We start from the raw sequence: 25,380 nt of genomic DNA, 5'->3' as shown, positions 1-25,380 counted from the left end.
ATTATAAAGCAACCATGTTTTAGTAACTATCGCAGTGTGTTTTGGATCGTTATCTTGTTGGAATAAGAAAGTGTCACCGATACCCAATTTTCTAGCACTGTCTAATAAGTTATGCCGCAACACATCAATGTAACCTAAAGCTGTCATTTTTGTGTCAATAAAGTGTCATTTTCCAACACCGCCATGAGCTACACAGCCCCAAACCATCACATTTCCACCACCATGTTTCAGGGTCTGAAGTACAATTTTACTATCAATGGCTGTTTTATTTTTTCGCCAGATTTTTCGGATACTAGAGGGTGAAAAAATTTCAAACTTACTCTCATCTGAAAAAATAACCTTTTTCCAGAAGTCCATCGGTTTGTCTTTGTATTTCATAGCAAATTCTAGACGCTTCTTTCTATTTACTTCAGAGATCATTGGTTTTTTTCTCGGAGTTCTGATTTTTAAACCAGCACTATGTAACACATTTCTTATTGTTTGAGCGGTCACTCTAATGTTAGAAGATGCGAGAAGGCCATCTACAATTTTCTGAGCAGAAATTTGGGGTTTTCTAATAGCTGCTTTAACAATACTTCGTTTATTTCTTGAAGTTAATTTACTCGGGCTACCTGGCCTGAGTTCATTTTCAACGCGTCCCGTATTTTTATATTTTCTTACGATGTAACCAATAGTTGTAAAGGGTAACTTAACCATCTTTTGAATTTCGCGATAAGATTTTCCACTTTTATTAAGGTTAACAATATGAGTTTTCATGTCTAAAGAGACTTCTTTTGATTTCGTGGCCATAATTCAACTTTTCTCTGCGAGTGACCTTCTCTGTTAAAAAAGATAACCTTCAATGTTTAAAAAATACAAATTAACCAAAAAATTAACTATAATGTGAAAAATTACATGAAATGATAGTAATACTTACCGGAGATAAAGGTGAACAAATATACTTTTAGCAAGAAATTTTCCAAGTTTGTAAGATTTAGATTTTATTTTCAATTATTTCAAAATATTTTTTTTTTCGTTTACTTAGAAATAAACAACAAACTCACGCTCACACATCGCAATGAATAAAATAGCTGCTTATATGTTTCTAAAACTTTAAAAAAAAGTGGTGTACAAATAATCATTTTGCCTACTGTATATGAAAAAAGTTGAAATGGGACTCTCTTTCAATTAAAAATTTCAGGGTAACTGTATTTGATTAAAAATATATTAAACGTAAAAGCCGCAAAACCTTAAAAATAATGATGTACAATGTATTGTGATCCCCTAATTATCAGAAAGGTTGCACAAATTTATATATTTATAAAAATAAAAGTTTGTTTGTACGCTTTTTGCATAAATATTTTGCTTTTTTTTGTATCTTGATGAAATTTGTCACATGTTCTTTTCAAAAACAAAGCCATTGCCAACTTATGAAAATCCAAAAGGAAATTAAAAAGGAAAGATATCTTCGGTATTTATCTTCCGAAAAATATAATAGTACAAAAATTATTTTCATTCTATCTTAAAGCTTAAAAAAAAAACTATCCGTTTTATGATACCAATTTTTCTCAATAATTTTCATAGTTTTCCCATTTGATTCCTTACGCAATCTGTAACAATGTTTTTTAATGTTATGACGAAATTCAAGTTAATTTCATTGTTCCATCAAACCATTCAGTCGCTTTCTTTTGCCAGTGTTAAAATTCAGATAAAAAATTTCTATTCTTGGATATATGCTGTCAAGTAGGATTTTCACTTCTGCTTTTATTTCGCAGTATATACACTTTATAATTTGCACAGTGCAATAGTGTTAACTGACTGATTCCGTTAAATTTATATTTTTTAATCTAATCAAATAACCAGATGAAATTTTAAATAAATACATTCCATACTCATAACAACTAGGAAATCCCGAATTCTTGTCGTCGTGGCGATTCCTTGGCAACAACATGGTAGCCAAGGATAGTCAATTGTAAATGTTTATGAATGAGATATGTGTAACATATTCCCAACCTTATAATGCTCTAACACCAAAAAGGGAGCCGGTTTGTCAGAGCCTTGAATGAATGGACCTGATTATGAAGAACTACTATTAAATTTAAGAAATCCAATGCAATAGCACAGGCTTGATTACATTAAAGTCTTACCACTTGCTCTTATACTCTTAGCACTTGCGGAAACAATGGTAACATATTATTTTGATATAAATAATAACTTTTGCAAGAGACCTAGTATCAGAATTAACTTGTTCATTCCTCTTAACGTTGTTGTGACTTTTGGCACTTTACAAGCCCGCTGACAATTATCTGTCAGCGATTTAAACCGAGTGAACGTCTCTTGTTTTTTCAGTAGCGCCAACTAGGGCCAAGAGTACGACTTAGCTACTTCATGCGTCACATTCGCTTTCACGAACCCTTTTTACAGGAAGGCACATTCACACACCTCACAGATAGAACACAGAAGAACAACCATGCCCGAACTGGGACTCAAACCTGGGATATCCAGATCACGGAGAAGACACGCTACCCCTATGCCAGGACGCCGGCTTCCTCTCAACGTTTAAGTGCTAAGAAGCAAATCGAAACGAAATGTGATAACCATTCTTATACAAACAGTAATACATATTTTGATTTTAAAAGATTCGATAATTAGCAAGGAAATAATTATACTTACATAAAAATATCACAGTCTGTATTATTTTGCCGTAAGTTTTTCCATATCTATTGCAGCAGGCAGCTATAGCATATGTTGCAGTATATATGTATATTATATCAGCAGTTATAATGTATTATTCCGTATTTGTTATAGCAATATACAGTAGACTCCCGATTATCCGCCGAGCGGATTATCCACGCCTGCCGCACAAAGTTTTTTTTTTTTTTTTTTTTACTGATTTCTTCAAAAAGGTGCAGTTTTACAGTTATGCTTTTGTAATTACATAATACAGTGCAGTATTAAAACAGTACATACGTATTAATTTTTCTGTGTATCCTTGACAAGTACAAAGCACTTTTCTGTTTTATTAACAAAATGCATTTTAGGTTAGTTTTGAGTGACATACTAAAATATTAAGCGTTAGTTAAACATTTCCTGCCGTTTATTTTACGTTTCAGTGTACATAAAACGATTTTTCAAAGTTGGAATGACTGTTTTCTCTTTTGCTATACCCGTTTTTAGCTTTTTTCGGATTATCCGCGATTTTTGTTATCCGCGGCGACCGCGCCACCCAATTCCGCGGATAATCGGGAGTGTACTGTATAGCATAACGGTAAATAGCCCCTGCCACTTAATACATGCCTTTCTATACCATCACCCAAAGTTTCATCAATCAATTTCTAGGAACAGAGTGAAAAAATACCCATGACGAATATTATCATTGCATTTCTTTTCAAACCTGGAACCCGGGCCTTATCCCGAAACCTAGTAAAAATTTACTATTCCAGAAGCAATAAACAAATATGAAGATTATAGCATAATTTTTGTTGCTACATACAAATATGCAGACTATATTATTTGAAGACCCAGATCTATCTGTAAACATAACTTGACGAACATAATAAATACTTTGATAACGGCTACAGAGTGATTTTAAAATAATACTGTCAGTGTGTTTTATCGAGGATTTTGAATCAGACTGATGGAATAGCGTAATAAAAAATTAAATTTTCCAGAATTAAAACAAGAAACCTTGTGCAGTGCTTTCAGAGTAACGAAGTTCATTTTTCCCCTGAGCAAAATTCAGGATAATATTTTTACTTCCACGCAAGTTCAAATCTTCTACATCAAAGTTATAATAATATTCCCTAAGAAGTACTCTCATTAAACAAACTAAACTTTGTGCGTCAAAACCTATGAATTCACTTTTTCTCAATAAACTTATAATTTATTGTGTTTTCTTTTCAATGTTTTTTGGGTAAGTTTAATAAATCTTTCGCCTATGACCAAGCAACTGATGGAGAAACCTGACGATTTCGAGTTAAGGTATACTGAGACAAAAAGGGGGTAGGAGGGAAGTGAAACTTAGTAATGATAAGTACACTGAGCAATGCTATCACTTGCTTCAGTATCTGAAGCATGGACAACTTTCGGAAGTTTTCTATGAACTTGATTATTAAATGATTACAAAATATATCAATTTGCCGGCGTCCAGGCATAGGGGTAGCGAGTCTTCCCCGTGATCTGGGCGTCCTCGGTTCGGGCATGGTTGTTCTTCATCTGTTCTATCTGTGAGATGTGTGAATGTGCCTCCTGTAAAATGGGGGTTGTGCAAGCGAATGTGATGCGTCAGTAGCTTTGCTAGCTTGTCCATGGCAAGTGCCATTATAAACAACATATATCAATTTTTGCTTTTCTGTAGATGGTTTATAGAAAGAGAAAGCATTATTATCGTCAAACGATTCAACCTTAAGATTTTTTACGAATCCCTACATTACAGACTTCTCAGAGCCTAACTTGAAATTACATTTACGTGTTATTATGATAATTCGAAAATAGAACAAGCTAAATGTATGAAATTCAGTAGGAAATATTTTTAGATCTGTATGAAATTTTGAACGAAATCTATATTAGAAAAAATCTATCTATGTGCAAGTATACACGATGATTGAAAGTGGAAGTTGTCTTCCCAAACCTTCTAACATACTCTCTAATAAATGTGTTAACCCCTATCCTCCCAGCATAAAAATTGTAGAACTTGAATGAATCCGTGAAAGCCACGAGCGCTTAGATTTTTATTTTCTGAGTTTCATATATGAGCGTTTTATGCTTTGTAGTATAGTGAAGAAACCCGAACATGCACAGTGAAAGTCTTTTTTTTTTTTTTTCAAATCAAAATTTCACTCAGAAATAAAATTTTAATAATAAATGTACACTTAAAAGTTAATTTATCTAAGATAATACGTTTCTAAATTATTGCATTCTTGTGTAAAGCTAATGTACAGACAGATAAACAGTCAGCTCTTTGATGGATTTGATTCAAAATTTTATATGCATCTTCACTTTAAATTCTAAAACTATGTATAATATATACCAACTTTGATTTATCTATCTCTCCTTCCCTTCCCTCTTCTGTGAAAGGATTTCTTTCAAAATTTAGAGAAAAAAATCTAAAAATTTGGTGTAAAGACAACATACCAAAGTTCATCTGTCTAGTCATCCGTTCTTGAGTCACCGTATTCACATACAGGCAAATATAATTCAATAAATTAAATATTTCTCGGACTCAGGAAAGTCTGAAATGTGGGGTATGTTAAAATCTCGAAGTCAAATTTTAAGACGAATACAATACTTTCTCTTTTTGTACTTCGTATACGAGAGAATAAAAAAGCAATGAACTGGATGGACGAAATTGAGATATTAATTTACCACTAGAATTGCGGATCTGTATTAGAATTTGGACTACGTAGTCTACCAGTGAGTATTATTGGTCTTTAAAAAATAAAAATGATGATAAGCCCCTCTCATTCCCAATATCATTTGAATTTAAGTACCTCAGAACTCTAAAATGTCCAAATTTCTCTTTCAAAGACAAGATAAATTCCCTAACTACTTAAAAACTGCGATGACAGCCCTTGTTCTTAAGATTTCCAATATTTGATTCTTACTAAGCTCCATTTATTTGATTCTTACTAAGCAAATGTAGACTCGGGCATAGGCCGGGATAACCTGGTTGGTAGAGCGTAGGATTCACCCCTTAGGTTGCCAGTTCGAACCCCCACCGGCCGAAGATTCCCCGCGTGCTTGGTGACTGACGAGCGTATAAAGTGCTCACAAGCGAGAGTAATACCACAGGAGGTACTGGATCAGGGGTGATCATTCTCTGATTCAGATCTAAATTACGATCTGTGAATGAAATGTACGAATGAAGTCCGCCCCGTAAAAAGAGTTGTGACGTGTGTGTAGCTAAGTCGTTCTCTTGGCCCTAGTTGGCGCTACTATAAAAACAAGAGACGCTCCCCCACCGGCTTAAAATCGCTACCTTCGAAGAGCGGGCTTGTCCGTGGCAAGTGCCATAAGAAGCAAAAACAATACTCAGGCAACCTTTGACAACTCTCAGAAAATCTTCCTATACTCCAAACTTATCTGGTTATCAAACAAACTAAGCACGCATTCAGATATTCAATAAAATTAGACTTAACGAAAGGGGGGAGGGGAGGATTTCGAAGTGATATTCAGATGTCTTGGGCGTCCGCCGTAGTTTTGCTGAAGTAGCGTTTAGGAGCTTTCAGTATTGATGGAATTAAGTGTATGTGACTACGTTAATTCAGAAACGGAAATACAAAAAATTACAGTAATAGTGTGGGTCTAATCAGTCACACAAAAGAGATCCAAAAGGCATACTCAGTTTTCATCATAACACACGGAAGCTTGATACAAATTATTGAAGAAACGCACAAGAAAATGGATGAGAGAATAAATACTATAGATGGTTTCATATATGGATAACCCTCAATTTGAAATGAAAACATTTTATTTACAAATGCAGGAATATTATTTTCATTACAGATGAACTAGTCTTAAAATCTTTATTATTATTATTTTCCTTTTTCCCCCCATTTCGCAATTATTTTTCTTTCCCCCCCCCCATTTTGCAATTGTCGTACATACTCTTGAAACGCCTAATAACCTTAGAGCCTCGAGTTTCTGATTTTTTCTCTCTCTTCGCCTTTCCTTAAAAAATACGCTTAATTAAGCTGTATAAGGTAGCTTAAAAATAAAACGAGTCCTTCTTTAAAGAACTTTTTAATGGTTTTTTTTTATTATTTTTTTTATTTTTTTACGTAGGAGAGAAGCGTAATTGGACACACGAACTGCCGTTAATTAAATGCTTTAAGCAGCTTCTAAAATGACTTGACACAACGGCCTTCTTAGGAGAAAGGCGCTCAGATTCTTATCCAATTACATAATCACCCGTTTTATGAAAGAATGTGACAATATAATCAACCGGAAGTAAAATAAAGGAAAAGGCTTGAGATTAAAAGGCATTATAAATTTTAATGACCTCGTCAGCAGCGCTTTAGCAGTTCCATGTTTAAAGCTTATTTCAAAATCATGCATATTTATTTTAGTTCTCGGTGAAATCGATTATTATGTAATATATTGCGTTCGTTGACAAAAGAATAGTGAATGTTCATATAAAAATAAAGATTTTTTTAAGATAAATTTTGTAACATTGTAGCGAATTGTTGAGATAAAAATCGTTTATCGAAAAACGATTTGTTTATAAAGAGTTTGTGTTTACCTTATATATAATCGTTTGGTGGAAAATATGAAGCATGAGATAAAATGGATGGAATTCATTTTCTTTCCTTATAAAAAATATATTTCCTAATTTTGTTTTTTTCAAATGATAAAAATAAAATTCTTACCTGCTTAACATTATTTCATATTCTGGTATTTTCAATCCATTCTTTACTAAAAAAATACATTTGAAATAATTACGATAAATTAAATGAAAATATGAACGAATAAATAAATTGAAAACTGAATTCTAACGAGTTATTTATCTTTCATTCTGAAAAATGATCTTTTTTCTTGAAATGTTGCCAGTCGAGTTCTTAGAAAACTTGCTTATATTTCTACCATCAAATATCTGAAACTATTTTTCTGCAACATCTTCATTAGAAATAAAATTCACATACGATGATAAAGATATAAATTAAAATGGATATTTAAATTACAAAAAAGCATCAAAATGAGACAAAAAAAATATTAATAGCAAAAATCAGCAAAAAAAAAAAAAAAAATGTAAGCGATATTCAGTGGTATTTTCTGCACATTTTGGTATGCATTTTTGTAAGATATTTTTGTTTAAATATGGGTATTTTGATTTAAACCAAAACTAAGCAAAGCTATTAAAAGTGAAATCTTATTCTTTATTTTATTCACAGACTTTTATTCTAAAAATAATTTCTCGTTTTCCAAAATGCCATCAATCCGATTTTTTTATTGTTCTTTTTCATATTTTTTCCATCAAAAATATAGAAAAATGTTCTTTAGTAACAGATGAAAGAAATTCAATTTAATCCGTAGATAAAATTCAGCACAGACGATAAAGATCTAGAAGTGAAATGAATATTTAAATAACAGAAGAATTTAGCTCTTAAGTGTTGGCAAAATCCCTTTTTCAGACGATTTCGAGAAGTAATAACGACGTTGCTGCGAGAGAGTATGAAAGGAATAAGGCGAAGCAAAGAGATGTTACGACTTGGCGTTTCACTCGACGACTCGCGACTTAACGTCCTTTTTATTTTATAACCGCGATTTTTCGCGTCGTAAAAGAGCATTCAAATGATTTGCTGACGGAAAGAAACTGCATTTTAATGCCTCTTATACTTCTACGTGAGAATCTTATTTCAAGAGAAGGTTCTAGAATCATTGCAACAGCCAGTACCTTTATCTGAAACAATTGTTTTTAATTTTCTGAAAGAAATGCTGAAATAAGACGGCTACTTGTCATAATGGAAAAAGGAAGAAAGAAATCCTCTAAATCCTTTTTATTTCCCTGCATCTTAAAGTGTGGACAACATTATTGCTTTAATTAACTGACTTTTAAAATGTTAGACAATGTAATTATTCTTTTATTTGTAATTTTACACAAGATTTTTTTTCATTTCCAAGGAATCAATCACAAAAAGAAAAAAAAATTCACGATTTTCAAACTGAAATTTTAATTATAAAAGGGAAAGTTATTTATTAAACAAAACTCGTGATTTTTTTTATTCGAAGCAAGTGTAGTATTCAATGCAAAATTTTATATGTTGGTTCCTGAAATAAACTATGAAGCTTAAAAGAGTCCAATGGTTAGTTTCTTCTATATGTAATCTAAATTAATAATTATTAATTATCCTAACAATTAATTTAGAAATTGAAAATTTAATTACATTCATGCAATATTTTAATTTACAATAAATGCTTAAAAATATTCTTTATTATGTTATTTTCTTATTGTATATTTTCTTTTGGTCCTTAATTTCTCTATTATGTCAATGCTTCACATTTTTGCTATTTTTGATTTAACGTCAAATTTCTACTCAAGACTCAATGCATTCACTTTAAGCTTTATTTTAAATTAGTCAATGCATCAAACTTCGTTCGAAATGAAATTATTGTGATATTTCCCTCTTATGAAAAAAGTAATTATTTAATTAAATGTACGCAAAATCTTCATCATAAACTTTCTTATATTTCACCATTTCACCGAGAGGGAAGGGGAGTTAACCGATGGCGCGAACCTCGTTTTCTCAGTGAACATATTAATGATGTGGGATCAACTAATTTCAATTCAAATGACGAGATGGAGTTGGGGCTTCCTGCTACCGCAACTATGATCATTCACCCGGATACTCCGTCAAAGCAGGAGTAATTCATTTGAAATTGTGGTTATACTTCAGTATTTTTAAATAAGATTTGTACTACAATATAGCAAATGTCAAGGTTCTCACTTATCAAATGCCGGATTTACACTCGGACAGTTACAAGACGGCTAGACAGCGCATGCGTAGAAAGACTGAAAAATGCTATTCGGTCGAAGGTAAATAATTGTCCCGACGGGACAACATGAAGCTGTATTATATATATATATATATATATATATATATATATATATATATATATATATATATATATATATAATATATATATTCTTACTACGCATGTGTTTGTAGACTTTTTAGCTTGAAAAAAATTGATCACTTGTCATAGAATAATTCCGGCGTTTTTTGTTCTTTCTGCTGCGAGATTTTTTTTTTTTTTTTTGCCATTTTTACATTTTGAAATTTTTTTTTCTATAATTTTCCAAATTTAGGTATGTTGACCTATGTTAGGTATGTTTAAGTAGGCCTTTTTTTAACCATGTTTCTTTGTGTAAATATCGATCATTTTAATACGATACGCAGTGAAAAAAAAATCAGGAACGCCAAAATGGCAATTTATAGCTAAGCATGGAATGCCTGAATCTATCTTATGAAATTGTGACAAACATAAATCAGTCCTTTTCTGTGCATACGCTGCCTACTGGCCGTCTTATAATTGGCCGAGTGTAAACCTGGCATAAACAAGAAAGTAAAAATATATTTATTATAGTATGCGACAATATCCCAATTCAAATCTTTTTATCGTCTGCAATTTTATTTTTGATTAAAATGTGAAAAACTGTTCTTCCAAAAAGTTTTAAAATCTTTTTCTCAAAAAATTACAAACTATCCCAAACGATTTTTAAAAATAGCAGAAAACTAAAATTTTATGTTTTTAATAATTTCGAAAAATGATATAGATTTCAATTAAAAATGGTAAGTAACAATCGATATATAATCATATTACCATTCTATTATATTAAAATATGTAATTCACTGAATGTAATAAGAAGGCAGTTCGATTAATGGTTTAAATCTATCTGCCATTAAAAAAATTCAAGTATTGAAACAATTTTAAAGGTAAAAAGAAGCCTTAAAATAAGTTTCAGATTAGAGATATTTTTTAATGTTAATAAATTAAATAGAATTTTTACCTCTTTTTCCAATAATTTTACTTCTTAAATTACAGTTTATTAACCAAATTTTGAGTGCTGCCATGTTGTTTGTTTACGCAGTACACGAATGTGCAGTAAAAATAGTTTTTTTTAACTAATTTAAAAAATTTAACTTCTTGATGAATTGTCACGAAATCTTCATTAAAATCGTCGTTAAACTTCGTAGAGCTTGTGAAAAATATCTTCAATAGCATTTAACAGATCTAAAAAAAAAAATTGGAATTTAAGTTTTATCTGCAAATAATTACTTTTGGAGTTATTAGTAAGTACAACTGATTAAAATTTAGTATTTAAAAATAATGTATGATTTTTTATAGGCTAAATCTGATTTGTACGACAAGGAAACAGTTGTTTATCCTGACCAGTTGGAGAGCACAAGTTTAGCCTTGCGTTTCAGACTCAAGCCAGATGTTTTGCATAATGGAAAAGTTACTCTCAAGTGTGTAGCTACAGTAAAGCATATTAGTGCAGTAACAACTAAAGAAATAAGAGCTTCAGGTAAACAGAAAATTCAGTATTACATACTTGTCACTTCTAATAATAAAGATGAATGTGTGTAAACTTTCAAAAATATTGTTACATAAAATATATTCAAACCTCTTTAAAATTTGTCTTTTTAATCCCTATTAATAATAAAAATGAGCATGTGTATGTGTGTATTTTGTAGATTTCTACAAGACAGATCTTTTGACCTATAATTACCAAATTTGGTATATAATTTGGAAGTAAAAATGAGCATCTCAAAACGATTTTTTTTTTTTTTTTTTGAAATTTTAGTTATTAAAGTAAGCTGAATAATTTCAAAACTTTTCGAAGTAACTTCAGAAAATATAGTTACACAAAAATAAATTTTATATGGTTTTAAAATTTTAAAAGTCATTTTTTTAATGATACAAATTTTTCCTGAATTTTGGCAATTTTTTAAATTTACCTTTTTTTTATTTTTTACTTAATTTCTAAGAGTAGTTTACATAGTTGGCGTGAAATTCACACCATTTTTGTTATTTAATCAATTATATAACTCCATTAGTAAAAATTAAAGAAGTTTCTTAATCTGTCTAATCTGTTAATATCTAACTGTGTAGTTTAGAAGAAGAATAGAATAAAATAAATAAGCTACAATGCCGCGAAATTTAAGAGAAAGACAAACCGCACATTTACGATTTTAGTAGCGCTATAAATCCCGAAACTGATCTCCATTTGAAAGCTTCATGTAGACAATGAACAGAATATGTGTAAGACAATTAAAATAACGTGGCTTTTGATGGAATCATGGAAATGGAATATCTAAGCAATTTAACTAAATATAACTTATATCCTTGGCGAACCAGTTGGTCACCAAAGACGACTAATCTCTATTATTAATTTTTTTAAAAGTGAGTGTATCTGCGTGTGCTAGTACTGTATATAACAAATCGTCTGACTCAGAGCTATTAAATTTGACACAGATTATTTTGGAAGGTGGAAATGCGAATTTTAGAACTATTATTTTTAAATTTTTATTTAGAATTTTAATTAACTAAAAGTTAAGCTGAATTTTGCCATTTTTTTTTTTTTTTTTGCATTAATTTACAAATATACTATTAAACAAAAAAAATTGCACCCTTTCAAAACTTTTAAAATTGTCTTTTTAATTATACCAATTTAATAGTCATGAAAGTATTTTCAAAACTTTGTCAATTTTTTTTTTTTTAAATTTTGCACAATTTTTTATCGATAGGGTTCATTGTCAACTGAAGTTCAAAACATTTTCCTTTTTCCCTCATATATTTAATCTCGTGATTTTCTCGTAAGATACGGAAAAATGATTCTGTTTAATATTTGTGAAGATTATACGAGAAATAAGAAATTGAGGTTACAATAATGAAATTAGAAGTTAGAAAATTCTGAAAGTTGTATTCTTAATAGCCATATAATGTCATGAAACCTTACTCTATTAGTTTACACACAGCGAGCACTGCTTTGTTGTTTAAAAATATTTTCTTGGTGGTGGGGGCATGAACATTAAATTATGCGTAAGAGTTAATTGGACAATTAACAAACAGTATTTCCGTCGAACCACCTGGTTGCCAAAGACGGCTAGTGATATTTACATGTCCAAAGGAAAATCATTTGAGTAAAATCCGCATCTTTATTTCCGTCTCATTCTTTTTTTAAGTTAGGGAAGCAAGATTTTCCTTTTTAGCAGGCTATAAAAACTGTAAATTGATATCATTTATTACCGTTGAGGCACATGACAGAAAATAAGGAAACTCCGTTATCATCTTTTTTTTTATATTTATTTTTTAAAGTATTGTCGGCCAATATGCATATAATTAAGTTTAAATTATATATACAAATAATTTTTAAGTACAGTCGGACTATACATCAGATTTGAAGATACTTTGAAAAAAATTCGATGTATAAAAACTTTCATACACAGACAATAATAATTTGTTTACAATATTAAAAAATATAAGAATGCTCCTATACAAAAGAAAGTAAAACTAAATGTTTGTTTGTTTTTCGATAAAGTAATCTCTAATATCTGTTTCCCTAATGTAAATAATGTTCACTTTCCTTCAAAAAGATAAAAATTTCTTTGGAAACAGAAATAAATCCGAAATTGCCTCGGTAAATTGGAGAGCTCCCATTACTTGTTTTTCTCAGTCGGTTTTTCAACTTATCTTTATTGTCATCATCATTATCTTTGGATTCCTCAAGATCAAAGCAACCGTCCAATTTATTCTGATCGATCAGCTAAAACTAAATTGTCATCCACATCTAAGAAAAAAAAATCCCAATTCAATACAATCATTATATAAGTATTGAATTATTTTTCAGTCTATGTAGTTCGATACATAGAAATTCCATTCTATATTCAAAAATATTTGCTCTGATAAAAATCAAAGATCCTTAAAAGAAAATTTTTTTTAAAAAATCGCTATGTACAAATTTGTGATATATGGAAGTTCGATATATAGCAGATCTACTGTAATAAACATTTCAATGAATATACAATTTAAATAAAATATCTAAAGACAAAGATAATTCAAGATGACAGTGTAATGAAAGCTGAAGGGATAAAAACACATTAAACTAAATAAATGCATCATATTTTCGCCATGAAATAAAATTTAAAGGATAACATAGGCTGCAATTTAACCCTTATCAAAAACTAGATTTTATACATAACTTAACTGACAAAGCACTGTTAAATGCTAAGGACTAAAATCATCTGTAGTTGGTAAAACTATACAATTTATAAGACAATTAATGGAATAAAGTACCATATTTTCAGTTTCGTTGTCTATTTAGAAACACATTTGCTAGAAAAAAAATCACATTTTTCCCGAGATAAATCACATGTTCCTATTAGTATGATGGACAGAAATATTGTCTAATGCTTTAAAAATATGTGATTTCTTGTCTTATATCCGAACTCTTAAATGAAGGACAGCGTGTTGATCACTTTTGTGTTGCCATTTAATTGCATACAACAATGGTTTAGCTGTGTGGTTTAAGCTGTAAGCTATGATAGAAATACATTTTAGCTTAGTGTCGAAATATCCGGTTTTCTGTTCTAGCGATATATTTTTATTTTCATTTGTTTGCGAAGTGCTCAGTTTTAAAGTTGTTACAGATATCTGAGTTCACTCTGTATTAAAAAGTAATTCGTTTATTGTTTACGTCGAAAATGTCACGATTAACACTTTTGGTACATCCGGAAAATTCTCCAAAATTCGATGACAGTAAGGAATCCAATAAGCTCGATAACAAATAATGGCGCCTTATTCTACACGGAAAAACAAACACTCAAACAACAAAACACAAAGCATACACAAGAACAACACTTGCAGTAAATAGTAACACACAAGCAGCAAATCGGTAATAAATGACCATAACATCACAAAGCGCTCGGAGGAAACTCGCAGGATAAAAATTTCGCAAGATTATTCATGCCTCTCGATTCGTCTGTTACTTTTACTGATTCCATCACTTCACTTCTGTGCTATTATTTTATAAATTCAGCAACAAGGCAAAGAGGTTTTTAGAAAATCGAAACTTAAGGCTTCATTTAGTTATCAATGAGATTCTTGTAGTTTCTGGAATCTCTGATTTTGTACCCAAGACAGGGGACTCATTAACTCGGCATTTATCAAATCGATCTGTAAAGCTATCTTCCTTGCCAGCAGATTTATTGCGCTGGAAAGAAATATTACAAATTCGTAATAATATACAAATCTTGTTGATATACAAAATGAACAAAAAAATGTCAATGAATATGTAACCATCATGCCCTGTTTGCAATATTCCTAATGAATTTTACTCCTTAAGGGATGAGGTAAATTTCTATTGTTTGAAACTAGAATCCAAACCACAACATAATTCTTGTTTCTGAAAGCGTTTAACAAATAAAACGCCAAACCTAATTTAGCGTCGTTTCTATCTATTTCGTGAAATCCGATTTCTTTGATATAATGAAAAGAACTCAACGTAAAGTTACGATTAGATTGCATACATCATTTAGATGTATTATTTTGTAATTTCCATATTAAAATTTATTTTAGAGAATATAATTTTTTTAGTAATATCGTCAGCCAACAGTGACTCATGTACCTGAACGAAAAATATAAAGTCAGTCATCAGTGACTGATGAGATGCAAAATGAAAATGTATAACCAGTCATCGGTGACTGATGCGATCCGAACGGAAAGCTCAGTTTTCAATAACTGTTTACTAACCTGGCGCTTAATGTGTTAACAGTTCGAAAGTTCACAGATATAACCTTGAAACTTGTTGAATATGTGACATCAATTTTTGGCATAACATTGCTCAATGCGAAATAGCTTTTCATTGAAAAATATTATTTTATCAATGCTTTTGTTACAGCACCAATTCAGCAATTTTCGGTATTGTCTATTCTCAGGGACAAAAACTCTCTACCAAACTATGGGCGAGATGAAACATAGAAGGGATGTTTATATTTGATTTAAGAATTTTATTTACCCCGATTAACGACGGAATCAGGTGGAGTAGCGACTGTGGGTCCAGAAAACGCCTTATGTTACTTAATACACAAGTTTCGAATTAAATTATAATTGTATGGTTAATAAGATGGTCATTTAACAAGGTGAAAATTACCCAATAAAGAACTCTGAATAGTCCCGATCTTACTGCCCTTTTCTCTCTAATGGTAAAATAATCCAAAGTGTATTAGTCTCGAATTCTTAAGACGAACAGTATCTTTATAATCTTTTCAATATTTGTGTGGCAGTCAAATCTTGAACTTTTCTTTTGTGATAAGATTGAAAGACCATATCTTTATTCATGATAACTTGTACAATTTTATGACTTGTGTTTACCTCCGCATTCATTTTATTTGTAGAACATTGGGGATTTCTTCATATTTATCCCGAATTCTATGGATAAAATCTTACATTCGTTTTCAACTCAATGTGGACGGCCATTATTATACAAAAATCCTTTATAGTTCTATAATTAAATATCCCATTAGATTAAAGCATTTTAATAGTTTAACAGCTGAAAACTGGCGATCAAAAAACTCTGATTGTAATTATTTTGGCTTCCATCTTTATAATTCTGAACTATTGCTTTCTAAAAAAATCGTCTGCAGTAATAAAAAGCTGCTAATTGCAGAAATATAGAGATTCATTCTTTTACCAATCGATTAAAATTAATCTTATTTTTTGGAGTGTTATAATATTTAGTAACCACTTCCATATTTTGTTTTAAATAGAAATTTATGTGATATATCTATTTATTGCAAAGTAAAAAAATAAAGAAAGAAAGAAATATTTCCTTTCATCTCATCTCTATTCGGGTGAAATCAAACCCATATGGCATCTACGCTGAAGCGGTAAGGACTTCGGTTTCTGAAACTGCGCAGAATTTGAACAAAATTTATTTTGAATACTTATAAAAGATATTTTGCACAGCACAATATAATTTTTAAAACTATAGTAGTTAAATTTCATTGTTTTCTATCTATAGCCTTAAGACATGTAGAACATAATATTAGAAACTAAGTGCATTTTCTTTTCAAATACAAAACTAAACAATAAAATTAACTTTTGTAAGCCTTTTCAATCATTTAACCATTTTTATATTTTAAGTTGGATGTGTATACTTTACTAAAAAAATTTTTGTATATTATTCCTAGGTACATTACAAGCGACTTCACAAAAATGTCTTCTCTGGGCATGTCTTGCAATAATACTTTACCTTCAAAACAAGCATATGAAGATTGTCGGTGTACATTGCATTTAATGTCAAATAAATGTCATGAATAAATTTTCCAAATGTATAAAACTATATATTTGATATATCTGTATGCTTTATGTGTTGAAATACTTCTGTAACAATGAAATGTAAGAGTGCATATGTGTTTTATCTATGAATAATTCCATTTTCTGGTAATACATTTGTTCATGATTCATCGCTGCCACAAAAATTGAATAAATATCGATGTTTTTACTGATACCACGTTAAATATTTCAGTTTTATTTTCTTAATTATCGATTCATAATGGAATACCAACATCCCTATTATAATAACACAATTTCAAAGATCGGTTATCAAGAAGTGATACAAGACCATTCATTTTATTCACGAATATTTTAGACTAGGATTTCAAATTGTGGGTCGTGAGTCAGTTTTTGGTGAATACAAATACGTTACATTCACCCCACCTTTCATTATTGTGTATACGTTAGATACACCGTAGAATAATACAACGTTATATTATTGTAGATATACTTTAGAAATCTTGAATGTATATGTACAATACACATTCCACAACCAGTAGAAATGTAATGCGAGTTTCATCAAACCTCAAATAATTAGGAAAATACTTTGTAAAATTATATTTAATAGCAAACTAGGGGGTCAAACCCTTGCTCGCTTCACTCACCAATCCTCAAGAATCACATCGTGATTTTTTTGAAATTACTAAGTTATCCCAATTCGCATCGCTCGCTATATAGTTAAGCATTTCTGTTAGGAATAAGAACTTATAAATGCATTCATTACTAAAAGTAAATTTTAATCATTTCAAATTACATGATTAATAATTGCAGAATTAAGGTTGCACTGCTAACATTAATTTTGCATCAATCTCTAAACATTAAATCTTCAATTTCTGATGTTCCAATTCTGATTTTAAAAATCAAAATTAAATTTTCCTCCTTTTTCCTGTTTTAATAAGATGTATTTCATCAAAACTGGTCAACATAATATTAATAACATTGAAATAATCGCCGAAGATGGCGAGTATTAATACTATTAATTTAATCATGGAAACTTGGATGAATTACATCTTATCGCAAAACGATAAGACATTTTTACCATATTATTTGAAACTATGATCGAGGAATATGATAAAGCATTCTGAGTGATTAGTTATGCTTCTAGTTATCTGTCAACGGCAGGTTTTAAAGCAGCACTACGGCTATTTTGGGATCGATTTCGTAATTTTGAATCGCGGTCAGATGACGAGGATTACACCTGAGCTGGCACCCTCCTCTCCGAACTTTCGCACCGCATCAGTGAGAGGACGTTCAGCCCCGACAGATTTAACGTGCACCAGACAGGCTTACACCGCGATTCTACGATAAAATCGGGTCTCGAATCTTGAATCCTCCTAGTTATACTTCAAAATAGCGAAATTAATTGGCGGCGAAAATTGCAGATGCTCCTATTGTTTGGAAATTTCGTTCTGTAAACTAAAACCTCCATTATACACCTGTCCTTCCTACCGATTAAATTTTATTGCTAATGATATTTCAACACTTTCATTAATCCTAACTTCTCGTTTCCGATTTGTAATTGCAACTGCATGATTCACATTGACTTTTTTTTTATTATTATCTAATAAAATAGCTACATAATTTATTTATTTTTTTAATCTTAGTAGTTATACAAAAGGAGAGAAAACATGCGATTTAAGAATATAAAGGTATCTACGACTGTTTTTATTAACATTAGAACCGTTTAAGATGTTAGATAAACTTTATTTTTTTATTTAAATTAATTCGCCCAACTGTCTGCAATTAATGTTAATCTCAATATTTGGAACGGTTGCTAGAAGCAACGTGTTTTCATTATGTCTTATGGGAGTTGTACAACCATTTGCCAATTAAAAGATTTTAAAGAATTAAACAACATGAGGACCGAATAATTAATAACAAAAGCTTTTCAAATTACTTAAATGTAAAAAAAATTATGAAAAAAAATAGTTATACAATAATACAAATCAATACATACAGACATACATATACACACATTATAATGTGTGAATATATATTTATTACAGGTTACAGTAAGCGTCTCAAGCAACAAAATAATAATAATAATAATAATAAAAAAATAAAAAAAGGAAATCGGCCAAAAAATTCAACTGGAAGAATGTATGCTATACCACAAAAAATACACAGAAAAAAGTTGGATGAAATTATCTCTAAAATGGATGCAGATTTTTTAGATTAAAATTATGAATTTTCGTGATTGAAAAATAGTTTATCTAAAATTGAAAAAGTATACAGTGTTATCATATAGTTTGTCCGAGTTAAGGAACAACGAAATGAAATTTAAGCAACAAAAGTAAAGAATAAAAAAGCATTTGAAGGAGGGGGGGGGGATATGAGGACGCAAGTTTTCAATTTTACGAAGTTTCAATTTGACTCGAAAATACAGGGTGGACAAAAAGTCCGTAAAAACTTTAAAAATTCATAAAACCCGAAAAAATAACCAAAATAAAAAACGGTTTGCAGGTTTAGCATTGATAAGTCACGGGATTTCTTTTAAGATAAGGAAAAAATTAAAAAGCCGCCGACAAATGGCGCTGGTACAAACGACTTAGTTGGAAATATGAAAATGAGAAGGATGATTATAAATACTAACGCTCTTGATCTTTGATTACAGTCTTGCCATGAATTTTTATCGTTAGATACCGCAGAGTGAGAAGCATTTGCGAGGTGGGCTCTCGCCAAAATTGAATAAGATCCCTCCTGGATCTTTAACATCTTGTGGTCAGATGAAGCTCATTTCTCGCTCCACGGCGACTTAATACAAATAACTGTCGCTTCTGGGCGACATCAAATCCACAAGTGCACTCTGAGAAACCACGGCATTCCCCCAAAGTCACAGTGTGGTGTGGGTTCACAGGTTTCTTTATTATAGGACCCTTCCTTGAAACACAGTGTCCAGTAAATGGGTGGAAAACAGCGACAGTAACAGCTCAGCGTTAACGCTGCTGCTCGAAAAGTTTGTTCCATGTTTGAGTGAAAAGGACGTGCCTTCTACTGTTTATGCAAGATGGAGCAACAAGTCACATTGCTTTTCCAATCAAGGATTTTCTGATACTGATGTTCGGGGACGAGAGAAACATTAGCACACGTTGCAAGTTTCCATTGCCTCCAGATCTGACACCAGCAGACTTTTGGCTATGGGGAAATTTAAAATCCCGGGTGTATCGATCTCGTTCATCCAATCTGCTGGAATCGAAAGATGCTATCCGTCGAGAGATGTCATGTATACATGCTACACTTTGTCATTGCTGGATTTGTGACATGTCTGCAATGTGTTATCACCGGTGGTGGTGGACATGTGAAACACATATTGCTAGAGTAAATAATTTGGTAACATCATTTTTGTTATTTGCGTCTCTTTTGTTTCAATTACGTACGAAACGTCACCTATCGGAGGTTTTTTTAATTATTTTTTCTTAAAAAATATCCCGCGACTTAATGTTAAACCTGCAAACCGGTTTTTTATTTTGCTCAATTTCCCGGGTTTTATAAATATTTAGTTTCTACGGACTTTTTGCACACCCTGTATATACTTAATTCAAATAGTTTAGAAATTAGCTATCGGGTCATTAAGAGTGGACACCCTGTATGTATGTATATAAGAATAAAGCGTAAACTCAAGCAGCAAAAAAACGCTCAATTTATTGGCCTATAGATGAAAAGGTTTCCATCTATAAGAGTTGTCAAACGCACGAACTTGGAGCTTTTTACCATGTAATCTTTCTTTAAATGCCAATTTACCACAAAAATGTTTAAAATTTAAGATTTATGTATTTTTCAAGCAGTTCTTTGCTTGTTTTCCAGAACTCATCAAGTAGAGTCCAACCAATTTCCCTTCTTTTGTCCTTCATTGCCACATACAGCTGATAATCCTTCAGTAACCAACTACAGTAATGCAATTAACACGCTGCTTGTGAATTGCAAGGATATCTTAAAATCTGAACTGCATCAGGAATAGCCAAATACTCAGTTTACTATCAGAAACTAGTACAGTAAATATAGCTGAATTCCAATAATTCATATAGTTGTTGGCCTTAAAATTTAACATAGAAATCTTATATATAACGCATAGAAATTGAACAGCATTATCGACTTTAGCCGTTTTTCTACATTTCAAAATTCTCTCATCTCTTTTCCATTGTAAGTTTACAATGATAACAGATTGCTTTTGAATGACTCAAATACATAGTTCTTTAATACTTCAGCTAGAAAGTAAGATTATTTTAAAATTATATTGTAAAAGTGGTGACTGCCATGCCAACAAGATGACTGAGTTTTAATATCAAATACCACACTGCTCCAAGAACATTCTTTGTAAAAACTTTCTAAGTTCTCCATTGGATATTTTAATGAAATATATCACAAAATTCTATTTGCTGTCATTAATCGCATACAATGACTCATTTTTCCTGAATTCGTTCATGAAAAGTTCACTGAAATATATCTTTCAAAATTTCTGTACACATTTCGTATACATATCGTTGATCCATACGAAGTTCATTAAAGTCAACATCAAGCAAAGTCATATCTATATTTTTTTTTCGAATATTATAGACATCTTTTGGCATGATTCTAGCGCTTCCCAGATTTTTCCACAATATCCTTTTGATCCAGTACCTTTTCCGGCCAAATATTGCAGTGGACATTGTAATGCTAATTCATTTATATGCAATAAGCAAACTACTTCAAAAAAGAAAAAAAGATTTCCAGTGGAAAACTCATGTTGTCATAATACCATTTTTAGAAATTGAATAATCACTATTCTAACAGAAATATCAATACTTTCTCTAAAAAAATTATGTTTGCTTTAATGTTATAAGAATTGTCAGGTACAGGAACGGCATGGCAAACATATTTTCTCCAAGTAATGAAAGTAGAACAAGCTCTTCTGTTATGGTTTTTCTAGCTGTGCCCCCTTAACTTTGAATCAAGTTGTATTCTTCCAACTGTCTAAGTACAACGAGTCCATAATGCCAATTTCACAGAGTTAGTTACAGGAAACAAAAGGTGCAACTTTGTTATTCATTGGAAAACAAAAATAATTGAAAATTTAAATTGAACACAGTTATAAGCGTTCAATGTTAGCCCCACCAGAAATATAAAAGCTATCGAGATAGTACCATACGCCATACCTCATTTTTTTCAGTGGACCTCTTTGTACAAAATACAGTGCCTAACTGTCTAAAAAAGTTTCGGGGGGGGGGGGATTCAACCTTCATTTTTTCTAAAATAAAATTTCATAAAATTATTTATAAGTACTAGTGGAAAATATACCATTCTTGAATCCAAAAGTTTAACTTGCCGCTATATAAAATTTACAACCCCCCCATGCAATATTTTTTAGCACCAATGGTTAAAATTAAAAAACAATAATAATAATTTTAAAAATGAATGAATTTCTACTTCTCTTGTAAATATTTAAAAATCAAAAAGATTCAAAACAACACATTTTTGAACACTAGCTGTTTTAATCATTTTAAGTTTAGTCATTCAATAAATCACAGCAATTATAAGTACTTTGAAATAAACCCATCACACAGTGCAACACATCATTTAATGGGTTATAATGTGTTGCAAAGTATATGGAACAGCCCCCCCCCCCTCTCCCCGTTCTCTCACAAAGCACAACTCATTAAAAAAGAAAGAACTAAAACTGAATAGGAAATAAAAATGAATAAAAAAACAAAACTTTAATATATGATTGAATATTCAAAGGGAAAATTCAACAATATATTTTATTTCGCTGACTGTGGCATCAAAACTAGCAATTTGAAATTTTTATTCTTACACATAATTTGGTTCTAAACCTAAAAATTTGTAACTATGACAATGGAATAGATGTCAAATGCAAGACATGAATATAATCGTATTAAATGCAAATTAAGGTTATTTCATATGCATTCTTAATACAAAGGAAATTTGAAATTAAATCTTAGGCACTGAAATTGTTACTTATTGTTAGTTACTACTTATTCATTAGTTTTGCGTGAAAAGAACACAAAACTAATAAATTGAAAAAAGTACCTTGAAATTGAATATCAGAGGCACAAGTCATTTAAAAGTTCTAACAGCTCATTACCTAAAATAAAATATTACACAGGTTATTTTTATACCACACAAAATAAGATTCTACAAAAAAATTAAGCTCTAAACATGGAAGAACAGGCTAAGAAATTGATGGCAAAATGGCACAATCAAAAAATTTTAAATCTGAGCTATGACTACAATAACAAAGACCATTTTTTTTTTTTTTTTTTTTTACTCATAGCAAACGCGAACATATTCAATAAATTTTATGGTATTCATATTGCTTACAGCCTGTTCAGGTAAATTCAAGTTTTTAAAATAACTCTTAAAAACATTTTTTTATTACCGTCACCAAACATCAATTAAAATTCCAAAAAGATGAAATAACATGGTGTGCAGAAATTCCATGAGAGTATTCAATAGCTTATTATCAGAATATCAATTCTCACTGATAAGTACCATGGCTCCAAAAAAAAAAAAAAGTATTATGTAACATTTAACTATCAAATATGCAAATTCCAAAAGTCAGAAGTACTGAACCAGCATAAAAAGTTATAATTTAAATAATTAATTTTTATGATTTGAATACTGGTAATATATTCCTTTGTTGACGATCACAAAATTCACAATATATAATCTTCTAATCCATCAAACCTTTTTGCTTATTATTATATTTTGCTTAGCATTTAATATTTTCATGCACTATGTTATATATTTATAAAAGACATACACAAAAAACTTAGCTTTCAAAGCATTCATTGCACAAACAGGTTTATAATTTTACATTATTTTTTTTATTGTAAGAACAGCAGTATTTATTATAATTAGTATCAATTCTAATTATAAAATTAATTTTTTTGGATCAAATAATCATACAAAGACCTAATTTAATTATTTGTTTTCAATTAGCGAACAAAAATTTAGTTACAAGAACATAGAAATTGTTTTATTAAAAATCCTTCATAGACACAAATATGGAAAGTTTTTAGTGCTTTCAATTGAAATCGCTCGAAGGAAGTTATCAAATTAGTTACACAACTTATATATTGAAAAGAAATTTAGTCAAATTTGATGTTTCAACTTTAATTCATAATCATACTTGCAATTAGAAGATTCCACTGTTTTAGATAGCTGAAAAGAACTAACAAATCACTCCATTTTCTGAATTGTTAATATTCTCTACAGAATCTTTCACAATGATGGAATAATCTTCAAAAACTCAATAGTTCAAGAGGTTAATGATTTTCTGGAAAGGAATTAAATGGCTGATTAATAATAGTAAAGAAATAACCAACTAACAAAAAAAAAACAGGTAGGATAATAAAATTCTTGCCTCATACCTGTTAATTAATTTGGATGAAATGAAACCATTTTAAAATTATAATGAAAACAAAAAAAAAAAAAAAAAAATAAGCAAAACATCTTATCAACTGAATGTTTGGTAGCTATCTATTGCAGAAATAAAAATATAATTTTCACAATTTTCAAAGTATTAATAATATGGCATCTTTTACGACTTGCTATTAGTTAATAAGATTTCAATAAAAAACAAAATTAGCTTCGAATATTATATACAATTTGCTCATGGACCCAGCTAACAATCACAAATCAATCAATATGGATGTTAATAACCGCACATTTCCAAAATGTTAAATGAAATTTTTACGTCTTAAATCTTATTCATGATATTGAAAGTTTCACATGATTTTTTGCTAGGAAGCCATTTTTATTGGAGATTTGACATTCCAAAAAGTAGCTTAGATTAAGAATTACATAATAGAGAATACACAACTGCTTTTAATCATAACTTCGTTCATGATACTTTAGAAATATTCTTGTTCTTTTCCCAGGATCTTGAGAATCAGGTCCTGTGAAAAGTATCAAGATATATAAAATACAAAATGCCCATAATATCTATATGCAATTTTAAAAGGTTATATTTTTGGAAAAATATTTGATAGAGTTGGATCTGTAAAAAAAAATAAAAAAAAAAAGATGATGAAAAATAAGCTTGATATATCTTATTTATTATTGTTGTAATCTTCCAGTTAACTTTTAAATTTAGAAATTAAAAGTCATTTCATTTTCAAAATCATTACTGATCTATAATAGCACACTATAAGAAATAATTTATCAAATTCTATTCATTTAATCAATGCTATTCAAACTGAAAACATATGACTTGTCCTATTGAAAACATAGAACAAGCATTAACAGGAATTTCAATATCTTAGAAGTTGGGAGGGGTGGGAGTGGAGCATTTAAAACTTTATAAAAGGAGGGGGAAATAGATATTAAGTTCTCTTAATCCTTGTAACAGATTTTGTCACATACATACGGCTATTTTAAATGAATTTTATGGTAAACTTTTGATAGAATAAACATCATTAGAGGATATTAATTAACATTTATTAAGGTTGCAATATTCTGAGAGACTAATGATTCTTCAGAAAAATGTACTTAGAATTTGTAGTAGTTACAACTGCTGTTTCGCTGACAAACTAGAAGTCAAGCCAATATGCTGTTGTAAAATTAAGA

At 30.3% G+C, this 25,380-nt stretch overlaps 1 protein-coding gene across 2 annotated transcripts in view; it reads left to right on the top strand.

The window, feature by feature from the left end:
• LOC129984748 (uncharacterized) overlaps positions 1–16,882 on the top strand; it is a 143,824-nt gene extending 126,942 nt beyond the window's left edge. For both annotated transcript variants that reach the window (XM_056094698.1, XM_056094697.1), the window contains exons 6-7: positions 10,825–11,005; positions 16,671–16,882. In XM_056094698.1, coding sequence (XP_055950673.1) covers positions 10,825–11,005; positions 16,671–16,777 — 288 coding nt within the window. In that variant the 3' untranslated portion in view covers positions 16,778–16,882. The remainder of the gene's footprint in view (positions 1–10,824; positions 11,006–16,670) is intronic.
• Positions 16,883–25,380: the final 8,498 nt, after the last annotated feature.

This window comes from Argiope bruennichi, chromosome 9 (genome assembly GCF_947563725.1).
Source record: "Argiope bruennichi chromosome 9, qqArgBrue1.1, whole genome shotgun sequence".
Classification (NCBI taxonomy): domain Eukaryota; kingdom Metazoa; phylum Arthropoda; class Arachnida; order Araneae; family Araneidae; genus Argiope; species Argiope bruennichi.
The sequence above is the reverse complement of the archived record's forward strand: the minus strand, read 5'-3'. Positions and strand labels throughout refer to the sequence as shown.